Below are 27,681 nucleotides of genomic sequence, written 5' to 3'. Positions count from 1 at the left end.
ATACAGTGTGAAAAGCATTTGCATTTTCTGAGTGTACGTCGAAAAGAGAATGCAGATGTATGCAAAAGTGATGATGAAAATCACTATAAGATAAATACTGAATATTTATTGAGGTGTGTACGAATGTTTCTATGTTTATTCCATTAAGGGTGATTCATCTACTTTAAATTCTAATCAAGAGGATTTAAATCTATTGAGGTTTTAAATGATTGTTTGGTTATAGTGAAAATATGTCAGTATTGTTGTCACAAAAGTTTCACTTTAATGTTTTCTGTTTTTCTAATACAAGTGAGTGAAGGTAGCAGTGGTGCAGATCTTCAACAATCTAATGATCTGATTTGATTTGTTAGTGCCGTGATTTCATTCAGAGTCACATCTCGATTCAAAAGGATACTTCATGTCATGTAGAGCATAGGACCCTATGCTCTACATGACAGTACATTTAGAAAAAAACGTATTGCTTCTGTGAAAGGATGGCTAGGAGAAAGCCCTTTCTCTCTAAGATCATGACAGCAGGGCTTAAGTTTGCAAAGTTGCATCTGAACAAATAATAAGACTTCTGGAACAATGTCCTTTGGGGAGACAAGACCAAAATGAAGATGTTTGAGATGTATGCACAGTGCCACATTTGGCGAAAACCAAACGCAGCATATCAGCACAAAAACCTCCTACCAGCTGTCGAGCACAATGATGGAGGGGTGATGATTTTGTGATGATTTGATTTGCAGCCACAGGACCTGGGCACCTTGCAGTCACTGACTCCTCTGTATACCAAAGTATTCTAGAGTCAAACATGAAGCCGTCTCTCTGACAGCTGAAACTTGTCCTGGGTTTGGGTACATGAAGAATCAGGGGAAAAAAGCGGATGCTGTTCTGTCAATGTTCTTTCTCTGCTAGTGGACAACAGCTTCTCTTCTTCTGCATAGGTACTTAGGGAAAGCCATCATTATCCAAAAGGCGTGCAGATGCAGGGCTTTTGAAGCAAAACACAATATATAGACAGTTTTTGTTTTGGGTTTTTTTTGCTTGTCACAGTTTGTGGGAGTTTTTTTTTTTTAAGTGCATCAGTTTGTGTTCGACAGATTGTTTCATTAGGTAGTGCTCAAGTTCAGTGCCCTTCTCCACTAATCTGTCATTGCTGTGAAATGTTTACGAAATGTAACTATTTGCACAGTTAATTATGAAGTCATTAAATGTGAAATAGTCCCAAATTCATTTTAAAATATTGCTTTTCCACCTTGTTTATTTGAACAAGGGTTTTTTTTTTCTTTGTTTTTGTTGTTTTTTTGGTGTTTGGGAATTAACTCACAATCACAGAAAATAAGAATCACAGTTCTAATGTATTGCATTTTTTCTAGTAACATTTCATCACATTAACAAAAGCCCAGCCCTTGCAGAGGAGGTTGGGTGTTGTTGCTGAACATGTGTTTTTCTACATATTGTCTTATCAGCAAACAGCAGAATTGGCTGTTTTTAGTGCAGGGACTGCCACATCTAATGCTCCCTGCATCCATTATGATTTAATGCTTTCCTGTCACTTTACACAAATATGTATAAAGTACCAGAAGCATTTAGCCAAATTCCTACTTGATTTCTGTTTCAGGCAGTAATTTGACGCCTCGGTGAAGGATTTTTTAGTTTGTTAGTGACTCTCACCTTGCAGTCATTGAGTTGCCTAACCCTGCTCTGTGAGTGAAGCCATATTTAAACTCAGTGAAGGTCTCTAATGCTAAAGCACCATCCATCAATGTGTTTTTTAGCACATTAATCATTATCAGTTCTCACTGTGAATGCAAAGGGGCGCAGCTGAATCGTATTCATTTTCAAATATTGAGACAAGCACAAACCGCTTCTTTATCCAAACATCTTAATCAAGCTAATGACATTTTGACAAGGGATAAAATGAGACAAATACAGACGTGTCATGATGTTATGAGTTATTAAAGTGGCTTAATCTTGCTCTTATATTGTGGTGGGAAAAAAAATGCAACTGTCTTGTAGTTTGGAAATTGTTATATTGTAGATTTTGTTTTGGTAGACATGTTCAAAGCCTGTGTTGTGATGGGTAGATTTTAAAAGTGCAACAGCCTGTCACTTCAGGCATCATGTTCCATTTCCTTCTGCGAGCATTTTTAAAATTCCATCTCAGCTTTGACAAATGTCTTTTTTTGTGGGTTTATGTGAAATGTATACCTCTGTAGTACTCTGGCTATAGGTTCCTATGGGCTCCACGGTTGCCAGGACAGGATATTGATGCCTAAAGGGCTGTGGTCTCATCCCTGGCAGTCCACCTATTGTTAAGATAATAAGTGATCCCTGAGTAGCCAATGAGTGATCGTCTTGTTTGGTTCCAGGAGAAATTGAAGGGCTTGTCAGAATGGTGAGGTGAACTTTTGACCCCACAAGAAAAATCACCAATTTCATTACTGGTCAAGCCTAAACTGTAATTATACACACAACAAATAAATGTTCCAGGACTGCTGCAGAAAGACTCTGAAATGCTTTGGGATTTTTGTATTGCTTGAAGCAAAAAGAAAATGTATATATGTGCTATATATGTATGTATGTGTGTGTGTGTATATATATATATATATATATATATATATATATATATATATATATATATATATATATATATATATATATATATATATATATGTCTTTTTGTTCATTTTTAAAATAACTTTTTAAAATTTTTGTTTTATTTTTTATATATAAAAGACAAAATGGAAATCTCATCGATGACTGGATTAATACTCAGTTATAATTATATTAGGTGGCTTGGAAGCCATTTTTTCACACTTTACTTGTTGACATCGTTATAAAAAGGTTAACATGTGGAAACTTCTGGAACACCATTGAACTCTTAATATGTGCATCGATGCAGTAAACAACCTGTGGCATTGTTTGAGAAAATGGTTGATGACACCGTGACTGGACAGTAGGTAGGAGCAGATTAAGAAATAATAACACAGTGATGGTGATGTCCAGATTGAGAGACTCCCCCTGTGAGCACAGAGACACAAACAAAGCAGCCATTCAGCAGTGGAATGGATCCTGACTACTAAAGAGGAGGAGAGAGAGCGAGAGAGAGAGAGCAAGAAATGGGGGAGTGGTGGGAGAGAGAGAGGGAGAGAGAGGATGCGAGAAAGAGAGTGAAAGGCTCCACACGGCAGAATATAAATCTGTATGTTAACAGGACTAAAGCTTGGGGTCTTGGAGCGGCTTTAGCGGTTATGCTGGTGGGGGGTGATCGTAAAGCGTCAAGAGGTGGTCATCCCTATTAACTGAAGATCTGTGCAAATAAGGAAGTGGAACCCGTGGAATCTGTGAACGCCGGTTGTCAAGCACACTGGTGGGCTGGTGGGAGGTCTCTGACCCCCTCATTTTCATTTCTGGAAGAAAGGAGAAGCGCAAAAAAGCAAGGTGGCAGCGAGGGACCAGTGAGCCATTTCTCTCTTTATTACCTTCATTCACAAAACCATTGCATCCCATTATCATAGCGATGTAGAGGCATTCTCTCCGATTGGAGGAGGAAGGGTCCCATTGACTGCTCAGGCTTAGCACCTCTCTCCAAACGCTAGCCCTTTTCATTGCAGTGCCCCCCCCTCATCTCTCGCCTCTATCCTTACGCCTGCTATATTCTCTGTTCTTTCTTTTCTTGTCCCTCGTATTCTTCCTTTTCACACGACTCAGGAATCAGGAGGCATTGCGTTTGGGTAGAAGTGGCTGTTTCTGTCATTGTGTTTGGTGCCGTTACAAAGGACAGCTGAGCAGGGAGTGTGAGAGACAGCTTTGGAGATAATAAAACAGAAGCCTGAAAGAACAGGGGAGACCTGGGACTACAAGAACAGCTCAGTGGAATGCGAACTGTCATGAAAAGAAAACTGTTACAGAGACTGGCAACCCTTTTAAAGGTGGCTATTTATTGAGACCGTTACCACTTCTTGAGGGAATAAAGAAGCAGTGTGGCAAACCAACACTGCTGGTTGGTTTCTGCTATTCTTGTTGCTAAGCAAAGTCTCTAACCTGAAGTTCTTGGGGTGACAGTGCTGAGCATCACTCTACAGCCATGAAGGGAAGCTCAGAGGAAAGCATAGAGAGCGTCAGGCCCTCCAACCTGCAAGCTTTTGCTAACATGTCCACCCTACATGGCATGAGTCACATATTCGCTTATGGGCACATGACATTCCGCCAATTTCTTTGGACGCTTTCTTTCTTGGGTTCACTGGGCTTATTGATGCTGGTCTGCATGGATCGGGTGTCATATTATCTGGAGTATCCTCACGTCACTAAGCTGGACGAGGTGGCGGCAACAAACCTCACCTTCCCAGCAGTTACCTTCTGCAACCTCAATGAGTTCCGCTTCTCCAAAATCACCAAGAATGACCTCTATCATGTGGGAGAGCTCCTGGCCCTCCTTAATAATAACTACCAAATAGCCAACCCGCACCTGGCTGAGCCTGAAGTTCTGGCCGCCTTAAAGGATAAGGCAAACTTCCTGAACTTTAAGCCAAAACTGTTCAACATGACTGATTTCTATAACCGAACTGGTCATGACATCAGTGACATGCTGCTGCAGTGCACCTTTCGAGGAGAGGACTGCCACCCGGGGAACTTCACCACAGTAAGTAGCCAGGGGTTCTTGTGCTTGTCCTTTAAGCTGCTGTAATCCTATCTCGTTTCCTGCTCGTTTTGATAGTCTGCCGCTTTATTTTGAATCTGGATAAGTTTAGACCCAGTTTCAATGTGACTTTGCAGTTTACTTGGAACAGATGTCTTGCTTAATTTGTGTTTTTACTGCTCTATAATGTTATGAATTATATCTTTAATAAGGATAAGGTCCTGAGGTGAGATACTGCTATTACTTGCTCAGTGATCTCAGAAGACAGTTTGATTTCCAAGAATACAGAAAACATATGTAGTGTGTGTGTGTGTGTTCATCTTGAAGGAACCTATATTTTTTATTATGGGGTTCATTGAGGTCAGATACACAGTTTAAGTGCACGTAAACCTTTGTTTGTGCAAATCAGACACTTTAGTCACAGTGTTGAAATTAAGCCTCCTAACTGATTATTATTTTGCAGCTGTTTTGTATTCAAATGTTCTCTGTTGTTGCTCTGAGTGATCTGTTTTCAACAAGTAATTTCTCAATTGTCACTTAAAACAATGCAATGTAACAGATTTATTTTTGTTTAATTTGAGAAGTTGTTCAGGAGAGGTGTTCTGATGCCGAGCTATCACCAAGCATCCATACTCTGTGCTTTGATTCATTCCACACTCCATTTGGCAGTCACACACAAACTCTTCATTTACTATTCGGTATGAATGAAATTCACTAAACTGTAAAGTGCCCTTCTGCTTGTGTGGTAATAGGAGACCCTCATTCATTTAAAACATTGTGTATAGTTGGTAGGAAAGGGAACAATTGGAAAGTCATTTACAGTACATATGCTTGGTTCAGCCATTTAGAGTGACAGACTTAATTATTTAAAGCAGAGACCTGGATCCAGGTAATATGAAATAATTGCCTTGTCCAGATGTTTAAATCTGTCAGGTGAATCGAGTTGACTGGAAATAAATTGTAAGAGTGGAACAAGTAGGCAGTTTTGTCTGGCATCAGCTGATGCAATGATGTCTCCTCAAAGATCTGAACACACCCAAGGACTGCAGCTGCGTTACACTGTGAAATGTGTCTGCATGTTCTTAAAGAGTGACTCCTGCACAGGCAATGTGTTCTTACTGTTTTTCATTGTGGTTTACTGGAATCCCAATTTATTATTGTGATTAATATTATGCTCTAAGCATTTTCCATATAAGGCAACCTGTGATCTCCCTGTTTGCTGTTGTCTAGTGCGTTGATGCAATTTCAAGCTTAATCAGCCTGTTTAATTGTTATTAGCTCATTTTGTCTGAGTGAAAAACAGACCCAAAAAGCAGCAGGGAAACCTTGGCTTGGTCTGGTGTAGCCATTATTTGATATAAAGTAGACTTCTGTACATGGGCCAGTGAATAAATAAACAAATAGGTGCAGCCTAGGGATAAGCTGCAATATTAGCTGTCTCTGTTTCACTCCCATTTCCTTATTTTAAGGTATTTTACTATTCTCAGAGTGCCCGTGTCCTTTATTCCATCTCTTGCAGTGCAGGTTTGATAGAGTAATACTTAACTTACACTGAACTTGCTAATCTTTCAGTTGAATCTATCCACTCGGAAAAATATGATTGCTTATCTATGTTGTATCTTTAATCAACCCTGAAATAACCCCCTCCCTTCAAGATGTCCAGTTTTTAAGTGAGTGATGGCACTATCTTCAGAGTCAATCATACTTCTTCTCTGCTGAAGGAGGAGATAAAACCCAAATGTAATATTGCCTTTCAGGCTTGCTTCTTTTCAATTTATGTCGCAAATATTGCGAACTGGGAATGTCTCCATTTACATGTTTGTTTCTGAGCAGCACTCAAGAGTGTCTTGAGAAGCAAATCGTTCATGGGAAGCTAATTGCTGTTGTACGGGTTGATTGAAAATGCTTGCGGCATCAAATGAGCTGTTAGAAAAATTTAATAACTTTGGTTATGCTGCACGTTGGTTTTTCGTTGCCAGGTAAGTACGGCTGATCCAACAGTAAACTTCCACTTGGCTGAGGATAGGTGTGCCATATTTAAGCAGTCTTATTTGTATCCATTAATCACTTTTGTATGTTGTTTGGATGGACCGGTCAAAGCAGTGCAACAGCCCTCGGCTGTGCTCTGAGTGGTCTGTCAGGACTTGGATGGGTGACAGTATGCCATACCCATCTAGCAGAGTGTTTGTTGCTGTATCTTAGAATCATCTCTCACAAGTAAGTGCAGAAACTGCTTCCTGCTCACTAATAGAGTGACTAAGTTCATAACCTGCTTCAGTGCACTGGATGCTGTGAAAAGACCCAAATTAATCATCAAACTCATAAAGCAGGTTTGATTAGGCTGGCTTGATATCATAATATATCATCATTGAATTTATTTGTTTTTTTCTTTTTAAAAATCAGTATTGTGGTGGCTGTAGCTTATATTCAAATTCCCCCCACAGACATGTTGAGAAGCAGATTTACAATGCAAAGGACAGTGGGAGTGATGAGCTTTGACCTTGAATAAATGAAGGAAGAATCCCATTAAGTCCCGGTGATGATGCAGTTGGGAAACAAAGCATTCAAGATGTTTTGCATTGTAATGGATTGATGGGCAAGAGGAGAATGGTAATTTGTATTTTGAATACTATTAAAAACTTTAATCCCTTGTAATGATTTTACGAGGCATATATTAACAGTTTTGCAAAGAATTTGGATTCTTCTTATTTCATTGTTTCCTGCATTTAAAATTTAAAATAGCTGCTGCAACACTGACAAGCTTTTTTAGTTTGAAATTCAGGGAAGTTTCAGTTTCTTTGGAAGTATTGTGCACTTTGAGTATCTGCAACCTTGAGTCTCGTGCTTAAATTCATTGTAAAGTGAAGTAAAAACATTCTCATTATAAATCCCACCTCCTAAAGTGATTTAATATGCAATCATATCTAAAGAGAAATTCCCTTTTAAAGTTTAATTTAACAAACTGGGACTTATTTATGTCTATATTTATTTGTATAGCAGAGTTATATTTCTAATTGAGTTTAAAAAGGTGTGTTCAAGAAAGTGACCTTTTTCGAAATGCATTTATTGAGTTGCTGTGACTCTGTAAGACCTATGACTAACACTATGTAAATGGAACCTTGGTCGATGATACACTGCAGCTAGTGAGCAAGAAGTTGATTATCATAATCTGATGGTGTGGATGTAGTGCTCCATTCTTAAGTCCTGACAGGTTATGACAAGTCCCCATGGGCTACATTTCTGTCAATTTCTTACAGAGTGTGTGAAATCTGTATTCATCATCACATTCTGCTGAAGCTCAGTCTTTAAGATGTGAGTTGTCTTTCATCTTATAATCCCGATGACAGTGGGTGCCAAGGGTATAAAACACGGCCAGGCTGACACTATATGACTTGTGGGTCTAAAAATTTGGAAGAGAGAGTCTAATTTTCTGCCTATGAACAGCCTGATGCTGGAGACAGACAGTATTTTCAGGCTGTTGCATTGTTGGAATATATGTGCGCTGTATGTCAGCTTTTGTGTTTATATTGGCTGATGGGTTCAAGTGTCATAAAACCAACTTGAAGTCATTTAAAAACAGTCATTATTTCCCTGTTTGTTGAGCAGGTTCTTTTGTTTACAGTACTCTGCGACAGCTGAGTTGGCGGAGTAAAATATCACAGTTCAGCAGATGGTGATGCAGATTCTGTTACTAATAACTAATGATTAGCTATAAAAACGCGGCAATGTGTGTCTTTGTCCCAACTGTTTAACAACCTAAAAAATATCAATATTTCATTTTTTTTTATATATCATGAAAAGGAAGCAAACTGAAAACATAACACTGACATGTTTTCTCCTAATAAATGTTGTTTCTGACTTTCATACATGATTATCTAACATTGACTAGCTGTGTCTTCTTGTCTAACAAATGTTCCTGTTACAATTAGGTCCAAAATTGAATTTATTTTACACCTCTGTTCACTACCAAAGTGGATTTTAAATTAAACAATCAAGTTATGATTGAAGTGCAGACTTTCAGCTTTATTTCAAGAGGTTTAACCAAGAAGACAAAAAAAACCCAAAACAATCCATTAGCTGTTCAAGAATTACAGTCATTTTTTTTATACATGGTCTCCCATTTTCAGAGGCTAAAAATTAATTGAACATCCTAACATATTTATGTATGTAACCAGGACTGTATTTATTTGTATTTAACACGAAATGTGTGCTTTATTGGGTTTAGATTAAGTGACTAGTTAATCTTGTACTGAAGAATGAGAAACTCTTGGATTGGTTTTGATTTTGCTTTGGGTCATTATCCATTTGCTCTGTGAAGCTCTTTGCATTCAGCATTTGGCTGAACTTCATCTGAGTGTAGCCCTGCACACTTCACAATTTATACAGCCAGCTCTCTTATCAATAAACACTAGTGACACAGTTCCACTGCCAGTCATACATGTCCACGCATGTCTAATACCATGTTTGGCAGATAATTCGGTATGCTTTTCACCTCCCATCGCTCTGGTACAAGAACATTTTGGTTTCATTGGCCCATACAGGTTTCTTTAAAGAGCCAGACTCTTTTAGCCTTAATCTGGTCTTCCTGTTCTTGAGTGTAGCCAGAGGTTTTACCTTGTTGTAAACAGTCTTTATTTCCATGAAGGCATTTCTTGATTGTAGACTTTGGTAGTGATACACTAGCTTCACAAGACTGGCATCATTAGATGTTGTGAAGTCGTTTTTTTAAGGTAATTCTGTTATCATCCATTTTTGTCTTCTGTGGACTTCCTGAGCTCTTTGGTGTTGCTGAGTTTGCCATCGCACTCATTAAAAAAAGAACTAGATTGTTGATTTTGCTATCTTTATTGTAGTTTTTCAGCCTAATGATGGCCCCGCTCACTTGCACTGACACCACTTTAGATTTCATATTTAAAATAAGAGTAAAAAAGTAAAAAAAAAAAAAACTAATTCAGCACTTTGAATCTGATCTTATGTCTGCTTCACTTGTCATGAAATAACAGGGGAATCTGCCTCATCTGGACATGAAACTCCTTGTCAGTCAATTGCCCAATTAATTTGGAGCCTTTGAAAAGGGGGTGCCATGTATAAAAATGGCTATAATTCCTAAATAGCTACTGCAATAATTTTTGAGACCCCCTTGAGTTAAAGCTGAAAATCTGCACTTCAGTTAGATGATGATTTTTTTCCATTTAAAATCCACTGTGGTGCACAGAGGCAAAACCACAAAAAATGTGTCTTTGTCCAACACATTTTGGACCTTACTGTATTTAAGAAAAATGTCCCAGCTTTTAAATCTGTGTATGATTCTATCATTTATATTTGTTTCTGTCTATTGTTAAATGCTCTTACAATCTATTTATTGGAGCTTTTTCATTAAAAACAACTGCCAGTGTAGCTAGAAACGGTGCTGATGACAGCAGTATGAGTACACAAACATAACGGTGAAGGGTGATAATTATGTGATTCATTACTATGCATTCTGCTTAATTATTACACACAGTCCTTGAATCCATTATAAGATTTTTCATTAGTATAGCTTTGTAACTGAACATTACATCACTGCTTTTCCTGCTGTGCCTGCTGTCGATGTGACTTTTGGGCTCCAAAATATTTGTATTGATTGCTAAAATCCAGCACCAGACAGGCTTAAATCAGTGTGCATGCTCAGAATTTTATTTGCTTATCTTCTTACCGTATGTACATGCACATAAACACAGGGGCTTGTCTGCAGTCAGAAACATGGCAGCTGACACTACCACAGGAAGCCTTACGTACACACACAGAGAGCAAGCAACAACGCTTCACAAAACTGCTTCCCGTAAAGTACAAATTTTAGCAGTAAAATATCAAGCTGCTCCAGCAGCCACCGAGTAGACCTCCTGTAGTCTTTTTGTTAAGTGGGTATGTGGGCTGACTGTGTGGAACAAAGCTATCCTCACTCTTCAGCTGGACAGAACGAGCAGTCTTTAAATCTGCATCATTAAGCCAATTGGTTTTAGAAGGGGGAAAAAAACTAAATGTGTGTCTCCACGCTGTGCCACTTGCTGCTCAGCAACAGCAGCTGATATGTGACGGCGAAGCGGCAGTGTCAGGAAAGAAGAAAACAAGACGCTCCACTGAGTAATGTTTCATGAGTTTTATAAGAGGTGTTGAGTTATGAAAACTTATCAGAGTGTAGCAGACACACTCTGTATAAACTCAGGAGAAGATGGAGATGGGAAAAATCAGAACATGGGCATGTCTGAAAAGTAAGATAAATTGATGTTCAAATATGGCTAAGGTGCCGTGCATTTTTTCAAAGAAAAATCTGTGAGTGCCACTGTGATTCTCAGAGCTGACAAAATAGAATATATTCTTCCCCTTTTTAGACAGAAGTTTGTGGGATTTAACACATTTCCACGTTAAAGCGATCCTCATGTCACTGTGATGTGCCGGTTCCTCATGTGGATACACACAAGGAAATGTGCTAAGAGTTATTATTTTTAGGGTCAAATATCAGCCACGTGTACTTTTTCAAATACGCCACAGTCACCAAGAAATACGCAGAATGGCACATGGGCATATTTTCTACAGCAAGCCTAATTGGAAGCTTATGTGGGGATAAAGTCAAGTCAAAAGTCTGTGCACATGCTCGGCTTCATGAAAGTAAAGATGAGTTGCTGGGACTAGTGGTCAAAGAAGTAAAGTTTCAACTAGTGTGCAATTTAACGTCACTTTAACATTGGCTTCTACATCGTGTTTGATGAACAACAGTATTTCAGGAAGGAAGCAGTTACAGGAAGAAGTATAGGCCTTTTTCCCCCTCAATTATATAAAAGTAACAACCCAGATCTAAGAATAAATCCATGATACCTTGAAAAAAAAGAAAAGAAAAAAATTGACAGGCCATAAGAAAAAGAAATATCATTACATGTGAGGCATTTACTTTAGAGTTCATTAATGTTCAGCAGTTTGAAGCATCTCCTGAAATTCACAACAGGCAGAGGTGTTACAAAGGCTTTACCTGCCTCCAGGCAGAGGGGCTTACTGTCTACCGCCCTAAAAATAGACATATTTATCATCAGTGTGTATCTTGGAGAGAAAAGATGTAGCCAGTAGTAGCACAATTGCACATTTAATATAGGGAGTTAACTGCTCATTGGAGACAATGATTCCCTAATTTTGTCCTTTAAAGCAGTGCAGTGTGCTATTCTGTACAGAAGCACTGTCCTGAGGATAAGCTCAGTGTACAAGCACAAGTACAGTTACCTTCTGTCTCCCCTAACCTGTAAGCTTTATGGAATACTATAGAACTAGATGAAACGCTGACATCAGGCTAATTGTGCAAATGCACAATGATCACCACCTGCACTCATGTATATATCTTTCTACGTAGCACTCTTAATTCTTATTCTCATGTATATATCTCATGTATAGCTCATGCACATATCTTTCTACGTAGCACTTTTAATTCTTATCCCTACTTTTATTTTTTCATGTCTATTTAAGTGCTATTTATGACACTATTTAAGTGCTATTTATGACACTATGTTTGCACTGAAGCACCGCAGCAATTTCCTAATGTTGTAAACCTGCTCAACATTTGGCAATAAACCCCTTTCTGATTCTGATTCTGATTCTGATTCTGATTCTGACAGAAATGAAGCAGATAGCACGTCCAGCTACAAAGACACCGGCACAGCTCTGACTGCAGGCGAATCCATCCTGGGACGTCTTTGACCCTGGCTTTGGTTTTTTCATAATTACCAGTTTTTGTTAGTTTTTTTTTAAACATTATACTGTCCCAATATAAATAGGCTTTATTCATATGAGATAAACACATTATTTTCTTTTGAAACATCAGCAGTGACATTTTTCAATATGACAAACGTTTGGCAGTGTTGTCTCAGGAAGGCTGAAACTGTCTAGCCTGGATGCAGTTTTTGTCACTTCTCCCACCGACGATGGCTATTCTTGTCTGCATTCCAGTCGGTCCGTTCGCTGAGCTTAATGTCTGCCGAGATTGCCTCGTGTCAAAGCTCGCATTTGGCATCAGCAGATAACGTTAGTTATGACAGCCTACAGCTTCTGCAACCAAATGTCACGTGTGCTGTAATATTCTGTGTAATGCTCTTATTAATCAAAAGTTTCTTCTTAGTGACTTTAGATTACACGAAAGGTGATCTCTGATAGAAACTGTTGTGTTTACAGTCATGATTGCTGCATTTTTACCAGATGATTATAATGAAACAGTTTTGGTTATTTAGACTAAGATGATGCTAAATTAGACTTGGATCATCTGAAAGTGATTTGTTCTATTCAGTCCTCAGTATAATGTTGAAACACACAAAAGGAATAGGAGTATTTCTAGTTTTGTTGATAGAAATGTTCACTTCATCTAGAGGCAGTACTTCAGCACTAGTTTAGATAAATTGAGATAAACAGAAGCTGAAATACCAAGCCGAGAACTTCTGGTAAGTTGCAGTTATCATATATAAAATGCTGATGTTGATACGATAAAGGCTGGCATTCTTCTTGGAGACTTTAACAATGAGAACTTCTCAGAAGTGAACTGAAAGATATTTGCTTCTTTAATAAAGAAGCAAATAAAATAATAAAAGCAATGCAAGCATAAAAGCTTTTCTTTGTCATAGCCAAGGCTAAATAATGCCATGGCTTGTTAGAACAAATATTAGGAGACAGGTATACACACTCCAAAGCAATTTAAATGGCTGACAGCTTCATAAATCTCGTCTTCTGGATAATTTTGCAGCATCCGATCAGGAAGAGTTGTCTCTGGCCATCACATGCCCTTTCCTTTGTGTTTACTGTCCCAGTCACTTATGGAGTACCTCATGGCTTTAGTTTAGGCCCCATTAAATTGCCTTTATAAATATATACCTTTAGGCTCTGTCTTCTGCCATCAGAATCACAAAAAATGCAAGAAAGCTGAATGACAGCAAGACGAAAATAAATTGACTTGGTGGTTTTGTTTTCCCCCAAAATTGTTACTCTTGAATCCAACCTGGGTGGCTGCGTAGCGGTACATTTTCTTTTTTTCTTTTTAAACTTGCTGTCATTGTTGATCGACACTGTAATCTCACAAACAAATGACCTCTGTGTTCTGTTACTGAGGCGTGTTGCTAAGATGAAGTAATCTCTGTCAGCGATATGAAAATTTTTATGGTCGCAGCTCGTTAAGGCTTTGCAACTGTATCAGAGTATTGGCCAGTCCCAGTTGTCTGGTCTAATCAGAGCTGGTCTAAAATGCTGCAGCAACACTCCTAACAGAAAAACAGACTGCATTACAGCGATATGAGTGGCCCTGAACTGGCCCTGATTCTTATATTTATTTTCAAACCTGTACACGACACCAATGTACTTTGTTAGGAAATAATCCAGGCTTCTTAGATGCGCTAATCATTTGCTTTCATTTAACCACAGTTGAGGCTAGTGGATAAGGGACATGACAGTGGCAGCTTTGGAATAGCCTTCAGCTTTCAATCGAACATTTCCCCTCCAGTGATACATTCATTCAGTTTGATTAGTTTTTTAGTATCTTATATTTGTTTCTTTTACAAATTTCATTCTTTTATCCTTATATTTCAGCACATATTTATGAATGGTGTGCACAGCATTTTGCCACATTGTCATTTTTAAATGTGCTAAATAAATAGCGTTTGTTTGATATCTGCTACTTTTTGTATTTAGGTTTGTTATGCAGTAGAACATGAAACTTCTATTTTATAAAAGTCTTGAAGTGGCATCCCAGGCCCTACTTCTTTCTATAAAATTGACCAGTGTCGTGAATTAACATTTACATTAAAGAGATTTCTCAACAGAAAATTTATATCTGTGCTCTGAAACGTGAAAATGGGTATTTGTTCGAGTATCACTCCCCCTGAGAAAGATGACACCACCAGAACAACAGCTTACACCTTGAAGCTATGTGTTGCGCCATTATATCTGCAAATGGAAAAGAACACGACTCATTCAGTTTGCTTGAGGCTGTTATTGTCATGAACTTTTGATCCATGTGACCCTAGGTAAAGTATTATCACTTAATTAAATTATTTGTAGGACTGTGTGTTATTACTGCAGAGAGTACAATCATTTATACAAAAAGCAAAGGGTAATCTAGTTTAGTTTACAATATAACTTGGCTGTACTGAACAACAGATACACAGAGGAAGATGTTTCTTTTTAAAAATGAGAACTTCTATACTTTTGGCATTGCATAAACACAATGAGCATTTTGCACCTTCTTTTTGCGTGAGTGCTTTATTTTCCATTAACATGCAGCAACACAATGAGAAAGGACAAATGAGTATGTCTCTGCGTAAATTGATTTTTGCCTCCTTCAAGTTCAGAATCTTTATTAATTTCCACCACATTTGGCCCAGAGGTTGAAAATAGGCTACTCCTTTAGTCCCTTACATTACATTACATTACAGTCCATCAGTGAACCAGAATTGTGCTAGAAGTCATTACAGCTGTCATTACTGTGATTGTGACCTGTGCTGCACCACAGGGCTGCATTTCCTTGCTCATTTACATTCATGGGCTGTTGTGGTTTGTTTATCTTTTCCTAAACCGGATTACTGTTTATAAGGACCAAGATGTCAACATGTCTTGTCTGTTTTGTACAAGCCTGGTTTATGACAGAGTATAATAAATGCATACAAATAACAGAACATCTTCACTTCCCCCCCACAAAAAGAGAATATTTTGTCCTAGTAATAAAAAAGTTGGAGTTTCTTCTCTGCTTTACTTTGATATGAGATAGCTTGGAGTTTTGAATTGCTGTTTAATGAAATTAATCTTAGGTTGCTATGTGCCTCTAAGCTCTACACTGGCTCTTGTGTTTTGTTTTGTTTTTTGTTGTCGATTTTTTCTTCTTCTTTTTTCTCTCATTAAATCCACTTATTTTGCCTTCGGTATATAATGTGCTCTGTCATGACTTGTCCCTTTTATTTGTCCTGTAACAACCAAGGCCAATACTATTATATTTGTGTGGATAATACCAAATCCAGAGTATCTCTTCACTTCACATGAGGGCTTTCCATGGGTGGCAATGCATTATGCGATTTATTCTTATTTCTACAGCTCATGTGGTACATATTGTGTAGTATCACTGCTGCTGCAGTGGCAATATGTTGAGTAATGCATGCTGTAGTAGATCAGTGGTTCTCAAACACTTTAGCAAAGATAAAAAAAATCCACTCTGCAAGTGTTTTAGCCAGAAATGAAGACACTGTCACAAATAGGCTTTGCAGTGGGTTTATTTCTATATGCTGCTAGAGTCTGCACTCACAGTACATGGTGCAGTTATGGAAACGAAGCTGTTAGATGAAGTGATAGCTCACACGGTCAATGGCTAGACAGAAGGTCACACCTCTGCTTTGGGAGTAACAGACGAGTCCAGCATTTATTACGCCTTTCCCATGTGGGAAACTATCTGAGCTGAACGTCTGAACATTTAATTTGCATGCTGTATCGATCGATAGATAGATAGATAGATAGATAGATAGATAGATAGATAGATAGATAGATAGATAGATAGATTTATGAAATATAAGAAAAATGTGTATCTTAGATTAAGACATAAAGTGAAATTGCTTTTTATTCACTTAACATTTCAAAATCCATGTCAGAATATTTTTTTTTGCAAATTTTTCTTTAAAAATGTATGAAGTGATGAATTGATTGGTTTCCACATTTTTTCACATAACAGATAAATTACCTAATAATTTTGGCTCTAACGAGCTCTAGAATAGAAGTTTAAGCATATTTAAGTGTGAATTATTATTCCAGCTTTCAGCAGTGTTTTAAATATAGTCTCTTGCGATTCAGCAGTCCTTCCCTGCACATTTTTTTTTCCAAATGTCTCTCTGTGGTGGTTAACTCCAAGATTTCAAAAGATGTGGCCAAAGGGAAAGTTGTTGCATTGACAAGGGAGCACAGTGTGTGCCTTTTGAAAGCTTGTTTAATCATAATTATCTTTGTCTCCCTTTACTGGGTCCAGCCAAGGTCTTATCTTAAATAAGCACAAAAACAATTGAACCTATTCCATACCGTCACTGTCATTATATTAATGCTGCTATCCTGTATATATTGTACATACTATTGTTTGAGTACTTACGATTGTTTTTTTTGTACTTTTTATATTTTACATTTATATTTATTATTGAAACTTGCACCAAGGGAGTGGCACTCCAATTTCGTTGTACTCTGTACAGTGACAATAAAGGCTATTCTATCAGAAACAATTTAAACAGTTTCTAGGCCATCATATATACCATTGTATCTGCTGCAGTATAACAAGCTAATGAATATCTTGAATTTAAAGTTGTTGTTATTGAATAGTTGTTAATTACATTACACGAGGCTGCTGATGAACAGATGCTTTTTGTGACCAATTGTCTGGATTTTTATTCCACATGCCTGCCAGTAATGGATGAAAAACAAAACTAAATTTAGTATGTGTTCTAGGTTCTATCTGTAATGACTAAAACACCATTAGCAGTTGAATACCAATTCATTCTATCTGTGTCTAATCAGTGTTGATAACCTACTTTTATTAAACCTTCAGTCTGGATCCATTAGACCAGAGCTCGATATTTTGGTTGATGATAAATGTGTTTTTTTCCTTTTCAGGGTGAAGTGAAATTCATTCGAGCCCTATGTTACCTTGGGGCAGTCTGTTGCCATGGCAGTCATCTGTGAGGCATGTTCCTATGCTGGTATCAGGAATTGCATTACTCAACATTCTGCACAATTACCCGACTTATCTAACCAGCTTTTAAGGTGCAGCTGGAACTAGGGCTGCTCGATTATGGCAAAAATGATAATCACGATTATTTTCACTGAAATTGAGATCACGATTATTTGACGATATTTATTTAACCCTTTAAGACCTACTATAGAACCAAGTCCGCCAGAGCTTTTTTTTTTTTTTTTTAAATGTTGTAGTGCCATTTGTGGGAGCATTTTAAGTTGCTATACATCAATACAACTGTTATAGCCCATATTTTAAAAATGTGTATGTATTAAGTCCATAGTAACTACATTAATTGCAAAAAAGTGCAATAAACTACAAAAAAATTGAAAATCATTTTTGTTTTGTTTTTTTTACATATATTTCTACTTGGAGAAATTTAAGAGGTTTATCCCTCAAAACTTTAAATACAAAAAAGTTGCAAAAAATAGTTTACAACAACAGGAAATTTATTTTGAGTGTCTTCATAGTTTTATTTTTGGAGATACAGCAATTTTTATATACTGCAGGAAAAACAAAAAAAACAATCCTATGATGCAAATTTGCAAAGCATGTGCATCAAAATAAACTATTTCCAGCAGCGCAATTCGAGTTCTAAGGCCTACAAGTAAAAAACTACATTTTCCGCGAAAATGACGTCACTTGCGATAGTTCGTGTTGATGTCTTTTTCAATGTGGGAAGTGTTAAGAACAGCTGATCAGATCGGCAAAGCGTGTTTCTGGAATATTATGTTTTTGTTCCTGCAAGCACTTTTTATGCAATTTTTGCAAAGCTATATGTGGAAGGAAACCGTGACCTAGGACAAGCTGAGGGCATAAGATGTAAATACAACTCCTCTGGTTTCATATGGAAAAAATTTTATTGTGCTAGCTTAGCGGTTCAGGTTCTACAGGGATTTAAAAATAGTTATACAAAACGAGCATGCTGCTCTGACCGGCTTTAAAGGGTTAACAATAACAATGTATTGAATAATGACTTTAAAAAATAATATAAAATAGTGTGCAAATACTGATAACAGTGCAAATGTTTGCAATATAAGAAATAAATGAAAAATGTAAACTTTGCAGTGTTGCTCTGTGGTGCAGCTACGACACCATAGCAAAGTTTACACACTGTGTCTACTTGATCCACGTCTGACTCCACGAACCCATAATGTTTCCACACCACTGAAGTTTTTTTTTTTGTTTTTTTTTTACCTCTCTTTTCAACCAACGGCAGTCCACTCCTCTCCAAATAACTTCTGCTTAGCTCTCCGAGCTTCCCTCGGGTCCTCTTAATTGTTGTGACGCGTGTTCGAAATGCAGAGCAGTGCGCTTGATTTGCCACACGGAGCAGCGCGAGAGTAAAGCATGAGGGAGGGGCTAATAATCGGCTCAGTCATTTTTAATGATCGTTGAAAGCCCAGATCGTAATCGTGATTAAAATTCGATTAATTGAGCAGCCCTAGCTGGAACTCTTCTGATGGTTAACATGGGGCGTGATGCAGAGTTGAACCAAATATCATGTTGCCTTTGCCTGCTGTATTTGCTCTGTAGTTGTACCCCTGAGTGGAACGTCCCATGGGTGATCAACATGTGACCCTGCAGGCAGTAAAATTACATCAGAATTGAGTGCTGATCAATTTATTACATAAGGGAGCCTTAAAGTAAGTGTAGATTTCACTCAAATGAATCAATATGTAAAGAAAATGGTACTTTCAACTCCTTTGTTTAGGTGGTAGCCACAGTGGGTAGCTCCACATGGCAGTTGTTGTTTTTTTTTGTTTTGCTTTTACACCAGACAGACTTCCTGACACTATAGAGGCACAACAGACTCAGTGTGCGAGTTTGAGTCATATAACATTAAATAATATTTTACAGGTGGCACTTTCATCTCACAGAGAGAAGGTACCTGGTTTGAGCTTGCTCTCCAGCTAAGACTGCATGGGTTCGCTCTGAGTACTTGGGCTTCCTCCTACAGTCCAAAGACATGCTTCTTAGGCTATCTGGTAACACTGAATTGGCCATAGGTGTGAAGATGAGCGTGAACAATCGTCTGTCTCTCTGCAATAGACTGGTAAGCTGTTTAGGGTCTACTCCACCTCATGCCTCATAAGAAGGTAGCTCCAGGCCCCTGTGCCCTTGAATTGGATAAGTAGTTAAGAAAATTGATGGCTATAGTATATTTTACATGAGTCAAAGATTCATTGCAGGATGCTTAGTTTTACATGTGAACTGGAGCTGGGGCTCAAACTACTCACCTTCCATACTGAAGACATGGAAGGTCATCCACCAGTCTGAAATTCAGAGGTTTGCTCTGTGGCTCTTCTATCCTTGTTTTAGGATAGCGACTTAGGGTAAGATACTGAATTGCAAATTGCTCCCGATGCACGTGTGTAATGGGTTGAAGTTCTTTATATAAAAAAGAAATCTCTGTTTTGATCTTTTTTGTATAAAAGATAATTGTACCCACTGGAACACAAACCATTTGTCACTGAAGTCCCGTTTAAAGCCTCAAGTTGACCATTTTGGCTGTGGCCACCTTGGTCTTTTGAAACTGGATGACACCAGTTAGAGCTAGATCTGTAATTCATCTCCTCTCCACCTCCCCTTCTGTGATAGGAGGATTACAGCCTAGCATGGAGTAAAGAGGAGGGACAGGTTAATGAAATGATAGCACTACTCAAGTTGAGGGCAATTTGTTAACATACCAGTGGAAAGGGTACCTGCTAACGTGTGTTAAGATATCTAAAACTAATAGAAAGATGTAGTCTAATGACAGGGAAGTTAGTCCTGGCCAGATCATTGGCAGCGTACCCACGTCTTTCAAATGGGCAGGAGGAGTAAAAAGCAATCCAATTTCTATCTGTACTAAACGACATCAAGACTTAAAAAGAAAAGAAAGAAAAAGAACCAGTGACAGGGTTTGGGACACAAAATTTGAATTAATGTAGAGATATTTATCCTGGCATCACTCATCTGGCTTAGCTGATAAATTAGCCCTTTAGTTTTATGAATTCATGCCACTTTACTCTCTCTGCTCTTTATGTTTGGATGCAGTTCTAAAGATCAAGCTTGCTGCTTGGTAAGAATCAGTGCTGCTTTTCATTATTTGCATTACCTTGCTTTCTGTAAAACTGCAGTTGCTATGTGGGTTGTGTTTGTAGTTATGTGAATGAGATATGTGTTAATTTTCAGTTGCTCAAAGTTGATTTGGGAAAAACTCACAGCCAGAGTATATTGCTAGATAAAGTTTCCTTCTAATGTGATAAAGCCACAGTGTGACAACTGTAACAAGTTTCAGTATGTTGGCCTCTCCTGTCCTTGTTTGTATTTTGGAGAGATGCTTGTTATGACAATGTACTCCCCTGAGACTCATTATGACTCTGGATCTCGAGGATATAAAATAATGGTTTCACTGGGGATGCGAGTGTCACCAGAAACCTGTTTTTGGAATGGGAAGTTTCCAGCTTGTGTGTTTCCTTGTTTAGTTTCGTTAAGATGCTGGACTGTTGCAGTTCAGACACTGAAATGCCAATTGTGTGTACTCGTGGTCACACCCTTCAAAAGTGCTAAAGTGACTGTTGTCATGGATATCCAAATGTGACTCAGGCTGAGCTCATAGTTTGGGGTAATTCAGAATTACAGTGGTGTTCATTTATTAATGGGTTTGATTGGGAGCTGTCATGCCACCTGTAGATTTTAATGGAGGTCAGTCAAAAAGTGGACATTGTGTTGTTGAAAGAGCACAGCCAGAAATGCACTGGAGGTGTTGAGAATGTATTCTCACAGTTTGCACTCCTGCTAATAATGAGTGAGCTCTATGAATCAGACAGTGTCTGTATCACCACAATGCCTGTCTTTAGATTTGCAGTGGTTTCAACAATAGCTCTATAAATGAGGTCCAAACCTCCCACCGAGTGAGCTGGAAGGGTTATTGGGAGGACGTTGACAGGGCTGCAAACCTGCAAGAGATAGTGAAACAAAATCACGCAGTTGGCGCGGCACTGAATTCTGGTACTGTATTGTTATCTGTAATTGTAATGACCTTACCTGAAATATGTTGTTCTGATACGTGCAAGGAGGAGTGGTGACTCATCTAGTTTGCATTTTCTGTAACTGTGCTTATCTCAAAGTGTCTCTATTCTGCAGCACAGTTTGTACCTTCCTGTCTCCCGTCCCTGCCTCTGATTCTGCGGATTAGTGAACCTTTGCTGCTGCTGATTCACACTTTGCCCATTACGACACAATCCACAGCTCACAGTGTTTTGAGCATAAAATGGTTCATTTGAACATGTGAGGTGTATACGTAACGCCCGTGTTAGAGTTTGTTAAAAACCTGTGGGTGTTCCATGTGCTTGTTTTTAGCTGTTGCATCAGTATGAGCTCAAACAGACCCTTCTCGACTCCTTTGACTGTAATACCTATGGTTTGAGTAGCTTTGTGTTGAAAATCCCACTCCCAAAAGAGCCATTGTTTCAGTCATTACTGGGAGCCTTTGAATGTGGTAATTACTAAAATAATGTAGCACTGCACTTATTACAGTATCCAGTTTTCATTTAACAAAAACTAAATTGTGTACCATGGAAAGCAAGTGAATCTTTGCTTCTGTCTCCTTATTATTTCCTCATCTCTTCTTTAGTTTGTCTCACGCTTCCTCTCTGTCTCAGCATCTCTGTCATATCAGCTGATAAAGTCTATTAGGTGTCTCTGTGTGACAGCCACAGGGGGACATTCCTTTTAGAAGACACTTTACTCTGAACACTTAAAACAGTAATTGCTATTAGGAAACTGCTGCTTTGGTAGCTGAACTAGCTCTCTCACTGATGGCTGGTTTAAGGCTACGCACTCCTCAGTCGTACTCCCCTGAAAATGCTGGAGTCGTCAAGGTTCTTTCGTCCCTGTTTTGCTGTTTACACGCTGATGCCATATGGAAACTGTGAGGTCTGGTCAACATCATGTTAAGCAGCTGTTGCGTAGACACCGGAGTATCCATGCATCGATGTAATGCTGTTGCAGTGAGCCGATGGAGGCCAGTTTCTCTTCAGTGGATCGTGGGAAGGCTCTTTGCAGACAAGTCAGTGTCTCACTCGCTCTGCTTAGTCAGGCCAAACACACCCGGGGCAGATCACTCTCTGCCTGCATATAAATTAAAGCAGATAGCCTTGTCCATGCTTTATTATGTGCTGTGCTGCCGAGTGCTGTATCAAACTTCTCACTGAGGGGTGGTGCTCGTTTCACAGAGGCTAATGACTGGAGCGTCGACCCTTTTCTCATGCCTCAAGCTGAGGACGAGTAACGACCATCGTCATAATTTATGGGAAGTGCTGCAAATAAATGATCAGTGATTCATCGCCATTCTGTTTTTGTCAGGCTTTTATTACAGTTTATTTGTTTACAGTCCGTACATGAGGGACTACATGTGTGTGCTTCATTTTGAAAAGACAAATTCTGACTCACACTGATTCACGGATCTTACCAAAGGCTTTATTTTTCAACCAGTAATTTTTTGGGGGGTTTGTGTTCAATAAGGATGTGTTCAAGGGCTTAGTCATATAGTAATTAGCTCACATACTCTAATGATGACACATTTGTATTTGTTTTTCATTATTGTCAGTAGATATATAGGATTCTGAACTTAGCTAATAAAAGATAAGTAACATCTTTGCACTTGTGACAGACTACCGACCTTTTTAAATGCCTTGCCGTTTGACATGTGGCAGCTGGGATGGGCCCTTGGGTTGAATAAGAGAAAGAAAATGGATAGATGGATGATGTCTGTGCATCAGTGTATTTTTAAATGTTCAATTTTACAAAAAATCGAAAATGCTGCATTTAGTTCTCCCAGTTTACTTTTATTTTCTGTGAGATGTTACTGGTGTCCACCTGTGGTTCTGACATCAACTGTGAAGTGAAAGACATTTGGAGCCAGTTCTACTTTTCCTAAAGTTGATGGATTGGCAAAGCTGAACTTCAGATGTTCTCAGCAGAAAAACAACAACCTGCCAAAAGGATGGCTATCTTAGCAGTACAGCCTCCATCAGCCCTTTTGAGTAGAGTGGTTCGATGGAGCCACTCTTAAGAAAAACGCAGCTTGATAGCTTGCATGGAGCTTTTACAGGACTCTGAAATCATGAAGAAGAAAAGCCCACTAGTGAAGGGATAATCAGGTGAACAATAGGTGGATTGTTCATGTTATAGGGGTGCAGCTTTAACCCGGGACTGAGGACAGTGTCAATGTCAACTTTATTTATATATCACTTAATAGTTCCACCAAAGTGCTGCACAGCAAAAACACCCAAAAAATTGATAGGAAAAAAAGAAGAAAAACACAGAAGACATGAATAAAATAATGAATAAAATAATTCATTCATTTAAAAAGAAATACAAAAATAATGAAAAGAATAGAAATTTTTAAGATATCAAGCTTTATTTAATTCAAAAGCCTGAGATGGACGGGGCTGAGATGGACGGTCACCTCTACTTTTCTGATTTGGCCTGAGAGCAATTGATTGTTTGACCTTAGTGTTCTTGTGGATGTATGGTGTTTCACAAGGTCCTTTCAATATGACAGGGCAAGACCAGTAAGACCCTTAAAAACCAGTAGCAACATTTTAAAATCAATCATGTAATGTACGGGAAGCCGCTGGAGTGAAGCCAGAACTGGTGTTATGTGTTTCCAGTGTCAGTTATTCTTTTCTTTCAACAATGACCCAAAGCATACAGCTACAGCAGTGCAGAAGTGGTTTTAGGACAAATCTCAAACTGTCCTTGAGTGGTCCAGCTAAAGTCGAGACTTAAATCCTAGAGAACATCTTTGCAGAGATCTAAAGATGGCAGTTCAAAGACACTTTCAATCCAATATGACAGAGCTTAAGAGGATCTACTGGGATGAATAGCAAAACTGCACAAATCCAGGTATGCACCTGTTGTAGGGACCTATTGAGGAAGCCAAAAACCGATGATTAAATGTCCAAATACTTTGATACCTGAGTTTTATTTTAACAAAAAAAGATAGTTACAAAGAAACTTGTATGTAGCATGTTTCCCTCGTGTAGGGATTAGTGACTGTACACTGGCACTCTACAAGATAATAAAATACGTGTAAATAGAATAAGTTATTATTAAGGTGTTCAGATCCATACATTTGAAAAATGTAGGATTAGGATCCCTTATTGTATTTAGTCCCTCAGTTTGCAGAAAATACAGCAGTAGTGAGTTTTATGGCCAAATATCCAGGATTTCTTTTCCAATATCATTTGTTTCGTTTGTCCTTTTATTGAGCTTGACAGTGAAATTATATAGAGGAAATGTGGATAGACAGGGAGCATACTAATCACAATGTTTGATGTATGTTTTGGGGGAGGTGACAAATGAAAGATGGCTAAATAAATTGTGGCAATAGCTCTGACTTTGATGCTGAAGAGGTTTAGAGTTGACATTTATAATGGTTTCACAACCAAAACTGAGACAGTGTCAATTTAGGATTACTGTCTGGTCTTTGTAATTTGCTAGAAAATGGGACCAAGATGAGAATAGGTGCAGAGAGTTTGTGGGGAAACATACATGGAAATAAAGTATATAAAGCAAAAACAGAGTTTGTATAATTCTAACAAGCTTAAAGGTCGATGTTTTGTGTGACCGCCTTTATTCTTCAACACAGCCTGAACTCTCTTTCAGGTTTCACGTCATTTCTTTAAGTAGTCTGCAGGAACAGGCTTCTTGAAGGACATTCAAAGCTCTTCCTTGTATGTTGGCTGCAGGTATGTTTTCATTGCATTGGGAGTGTGGGATCATTATCATGGTGAAAAATGAAGCCACATACTGTTCCATGCTAAATCCAAATCTGATTGTTCTTTTCTTTGCAGTTTCATCAATTTTGACAAAATCTCCAACACCTTTACCTGAAATGTAGCCCCAAACGGTGGCAAAGCCTCCACAATTTTTTACATACACCTATAGATATACACTATCCTGACCTCCTGTGTACATTCTGATGACGAAATTTTAAAATTTGGTCCAGTTCAGTCCAGTTTTTGTGTAATTTTTCATTCTCAGCCTTTTTTTGCCTATTTCCTTTAAGGATGGCTTCTTGACAGCCACCTTTCTAAGCAACTGAGACCAATTCTAATGAAGCTTCAGGGAGCAGCAGATGGATCAACTGAAGGGCCAGATACATCTCTCGGGTCCTTAGATTTTTTCTTTTTCCAGTTTCTTAAGGACATGACTTTCAGATATGCTTCAACTGGTGCAGATGGGTTTTTAAACCTGCCACTTCTTCTTTGTCTTCCACTTTTCCAGTTTCCTTAAAATTTTTAAGGATACACTGCACACATTGCTGAGATATGCCAAGTTTTCGGCTAATAGCTCTTTGGGAATTACCTTGTTGGTGCAGAAATACAATTTTTATGGCTGTCAAACTACATTATCTTTGACATTTTTCATAGATTCAACTCAAGAATTGGGAACCAATTATGTGAATTTTATGACAGGCTGCAAGTAAAGAAGTGCCTAAAGATACAATTTAAAATTGTTCCTTTTCTAAGTTGTTTGTTATGTGTAGACATGACACTCGTTCATCCCCCAAGTTAGGTGATTTCTTTATGCTTGAATGTTTCATAGGTCAATTTTAAGTGGGTTAATAAAGAAAACTTTAAAAGAACTTCAGATAAACAGCTGCTGTTTGTTTTGACAGCTACTGTTAACATAGTATCTGTATTCTGTCTGTGGTGTGTTTGAATGATTGCTTTAGGGCATGCATTTATTGCGCATATAAGTATAAGTATTAATATTGCGAAACTAATCTATGTTGTTACCACAAATATCCAATATCATATATTATTACTGGCTTCAAAAATCCCACATAGGTCAAGGATATTTTTGTAAAGCTGCATGTTTGAGTGCAAAACATCAGTTTACAAGCAGACACAGCTGTGTTCATTTAGATCATACTTATACTTTCTCAGCGGCAGTCATTTGAGATGCAAAATATTTCATAACCATTGTGCATTCTGCAACATCTTATCTGCTCAATACATTTTTTTGAGTCTGTTTTGCTTTGCTAATCTAAATTGCTAGTGGAGAAGCTAATACAACAGTTTAAGATGCAGAATAGAAAATCAGCCTAGGCTGTTTCATTATCCTAATGAACTCATTATGGGTCTGATAATTCTCCTCAGTTGGAGCAACTGATTGGAAGCTGTTGGCAAGTGATATTTCTCTGAGTTTGTTTTCAGTATGTGTTGATACAAGAATCTGTGTAACATTCTGTAACGAGACAGCCATACTTATTGGCACTGCACTTTTAATTTCTATTTTTGGTCATTGTCGATGTGGTTGTGATTGCATTTTCACAAGTGTTGCCTTCGTCTGCTCAGTCGCCTTCTCTTACATATCCATTTACAAAAAAAAAAAAATGTAAAAAGCGATGGAATTAGCAGAACCAGAAGAACAGAACATGTGACAAGATTAGCTAGATCCATGTGAATTGTGCCCACATCGAGTTTGGGAACAACAGTTGTGATAGTGATTCAAAAGGGGGATTTTTAGGAGAAATCACACATGGAAGGGTTAAGAGTGCTTCACACTGGTTTAGACAGATTCTCACTGCTGAATAAATTCTCAAAGACAAATGACTTTCTGTGGTTGTTTCAACGAGGAAAACGAAACAAAAAGAAAGAAAAAACAGTTTTATAAATAAAGCTTGCTGCAGATTTTCCCACAGCACCACTCAGTTGCTATGCATTTTATATTTAAGAAGTGATTTGTTGCTTTTTTTTTTTTTAACCTATCATCAGAGGGATGAGAGAGCCGGGGGAAAACTCACTTAGGCTGCTGTTACTCCTCATTTTCCAGGTTTAGGTTTGTACTCATTCAGGCTTTCACAGGCTATCCTTGTAAAGAGGATTTCATTGAAACTTGTGCCTCCTGCCTCCTTCGCCTTCAGCACCCACCCCAATCTCATTTACCAGACCAATTTCCTCTCTTGCCTGCAAACCAGAGCCAATGTAAAAAATGCCATGCTCTTGTCTTTTATTCATGTTAGGTTGCTGACATGTTTGGTGAGGTGAACACTGCATATAATTGTGATAACAGTATAACAATACTGACTCTGGCTCCACATTAAAAGTGGTTGGCAGAGGGATGCTTTGATGTGTTTGCATCTTTGATGTTATGCTATTTCTGCTGTGGTGTTTTGGTATTCCAGTTTTATAATGTAAAATGACCAAAAATGTATTGTTCTTAATTTTTCTCTATTTACACATGTTGGTTATGTATACAGAGGGCTATGCTGTGATGCACTTCAAGCAGTTGGCGC

General features: G+C 38.2%; 1 protein-coding gene across 1 annotated transcript in view; it reads left to right on the top strand.

The window, feature by feature from the left end:
- Nucleotides 1-3,121: 3,121 nt before the first annotated feature.
- Nucleotides 3,122-27,681, top strand: part of LOC146553514 (acid-sensing ion channel 1C-like) — a 61,999-nt gene continuing 37,439 nt past the window's right edge. Inside the window, exon 1 of the mRNA XM_085255127.1 lies at nucleotides 3,122-4,627. Coding sequence (XP_085111253.1) covers nucleotides 4,073-4,627 — 555 coding nt within the window. The 5' untranslated portion in view covers nucleotides 3,122-4,072. The remainder of the gene's footprint in view (nucleotides 4,628-27,681) is intronic.

This window comes from Mchenga conophoros, linkage group LG18 (genome assembly GCF_057382185.1).
Source record: "Mchenga conophoros isolate Kocher_MC1m ecotype Shallow Benthic linkage group LG18, M_conophoros_male_GT1.1, whole genome shotgun sequence".
In the NCBI taxonomy this organism is placed as follows: Eukaryota; Metazoa; Chordata; class Actinopteri; order Cichliformes; family Cichlidae; genus Mchenga; species Mchenga conophoros.
This window is presented reverse-complemented; position numbering and strand designations above follow the sequence as displayed.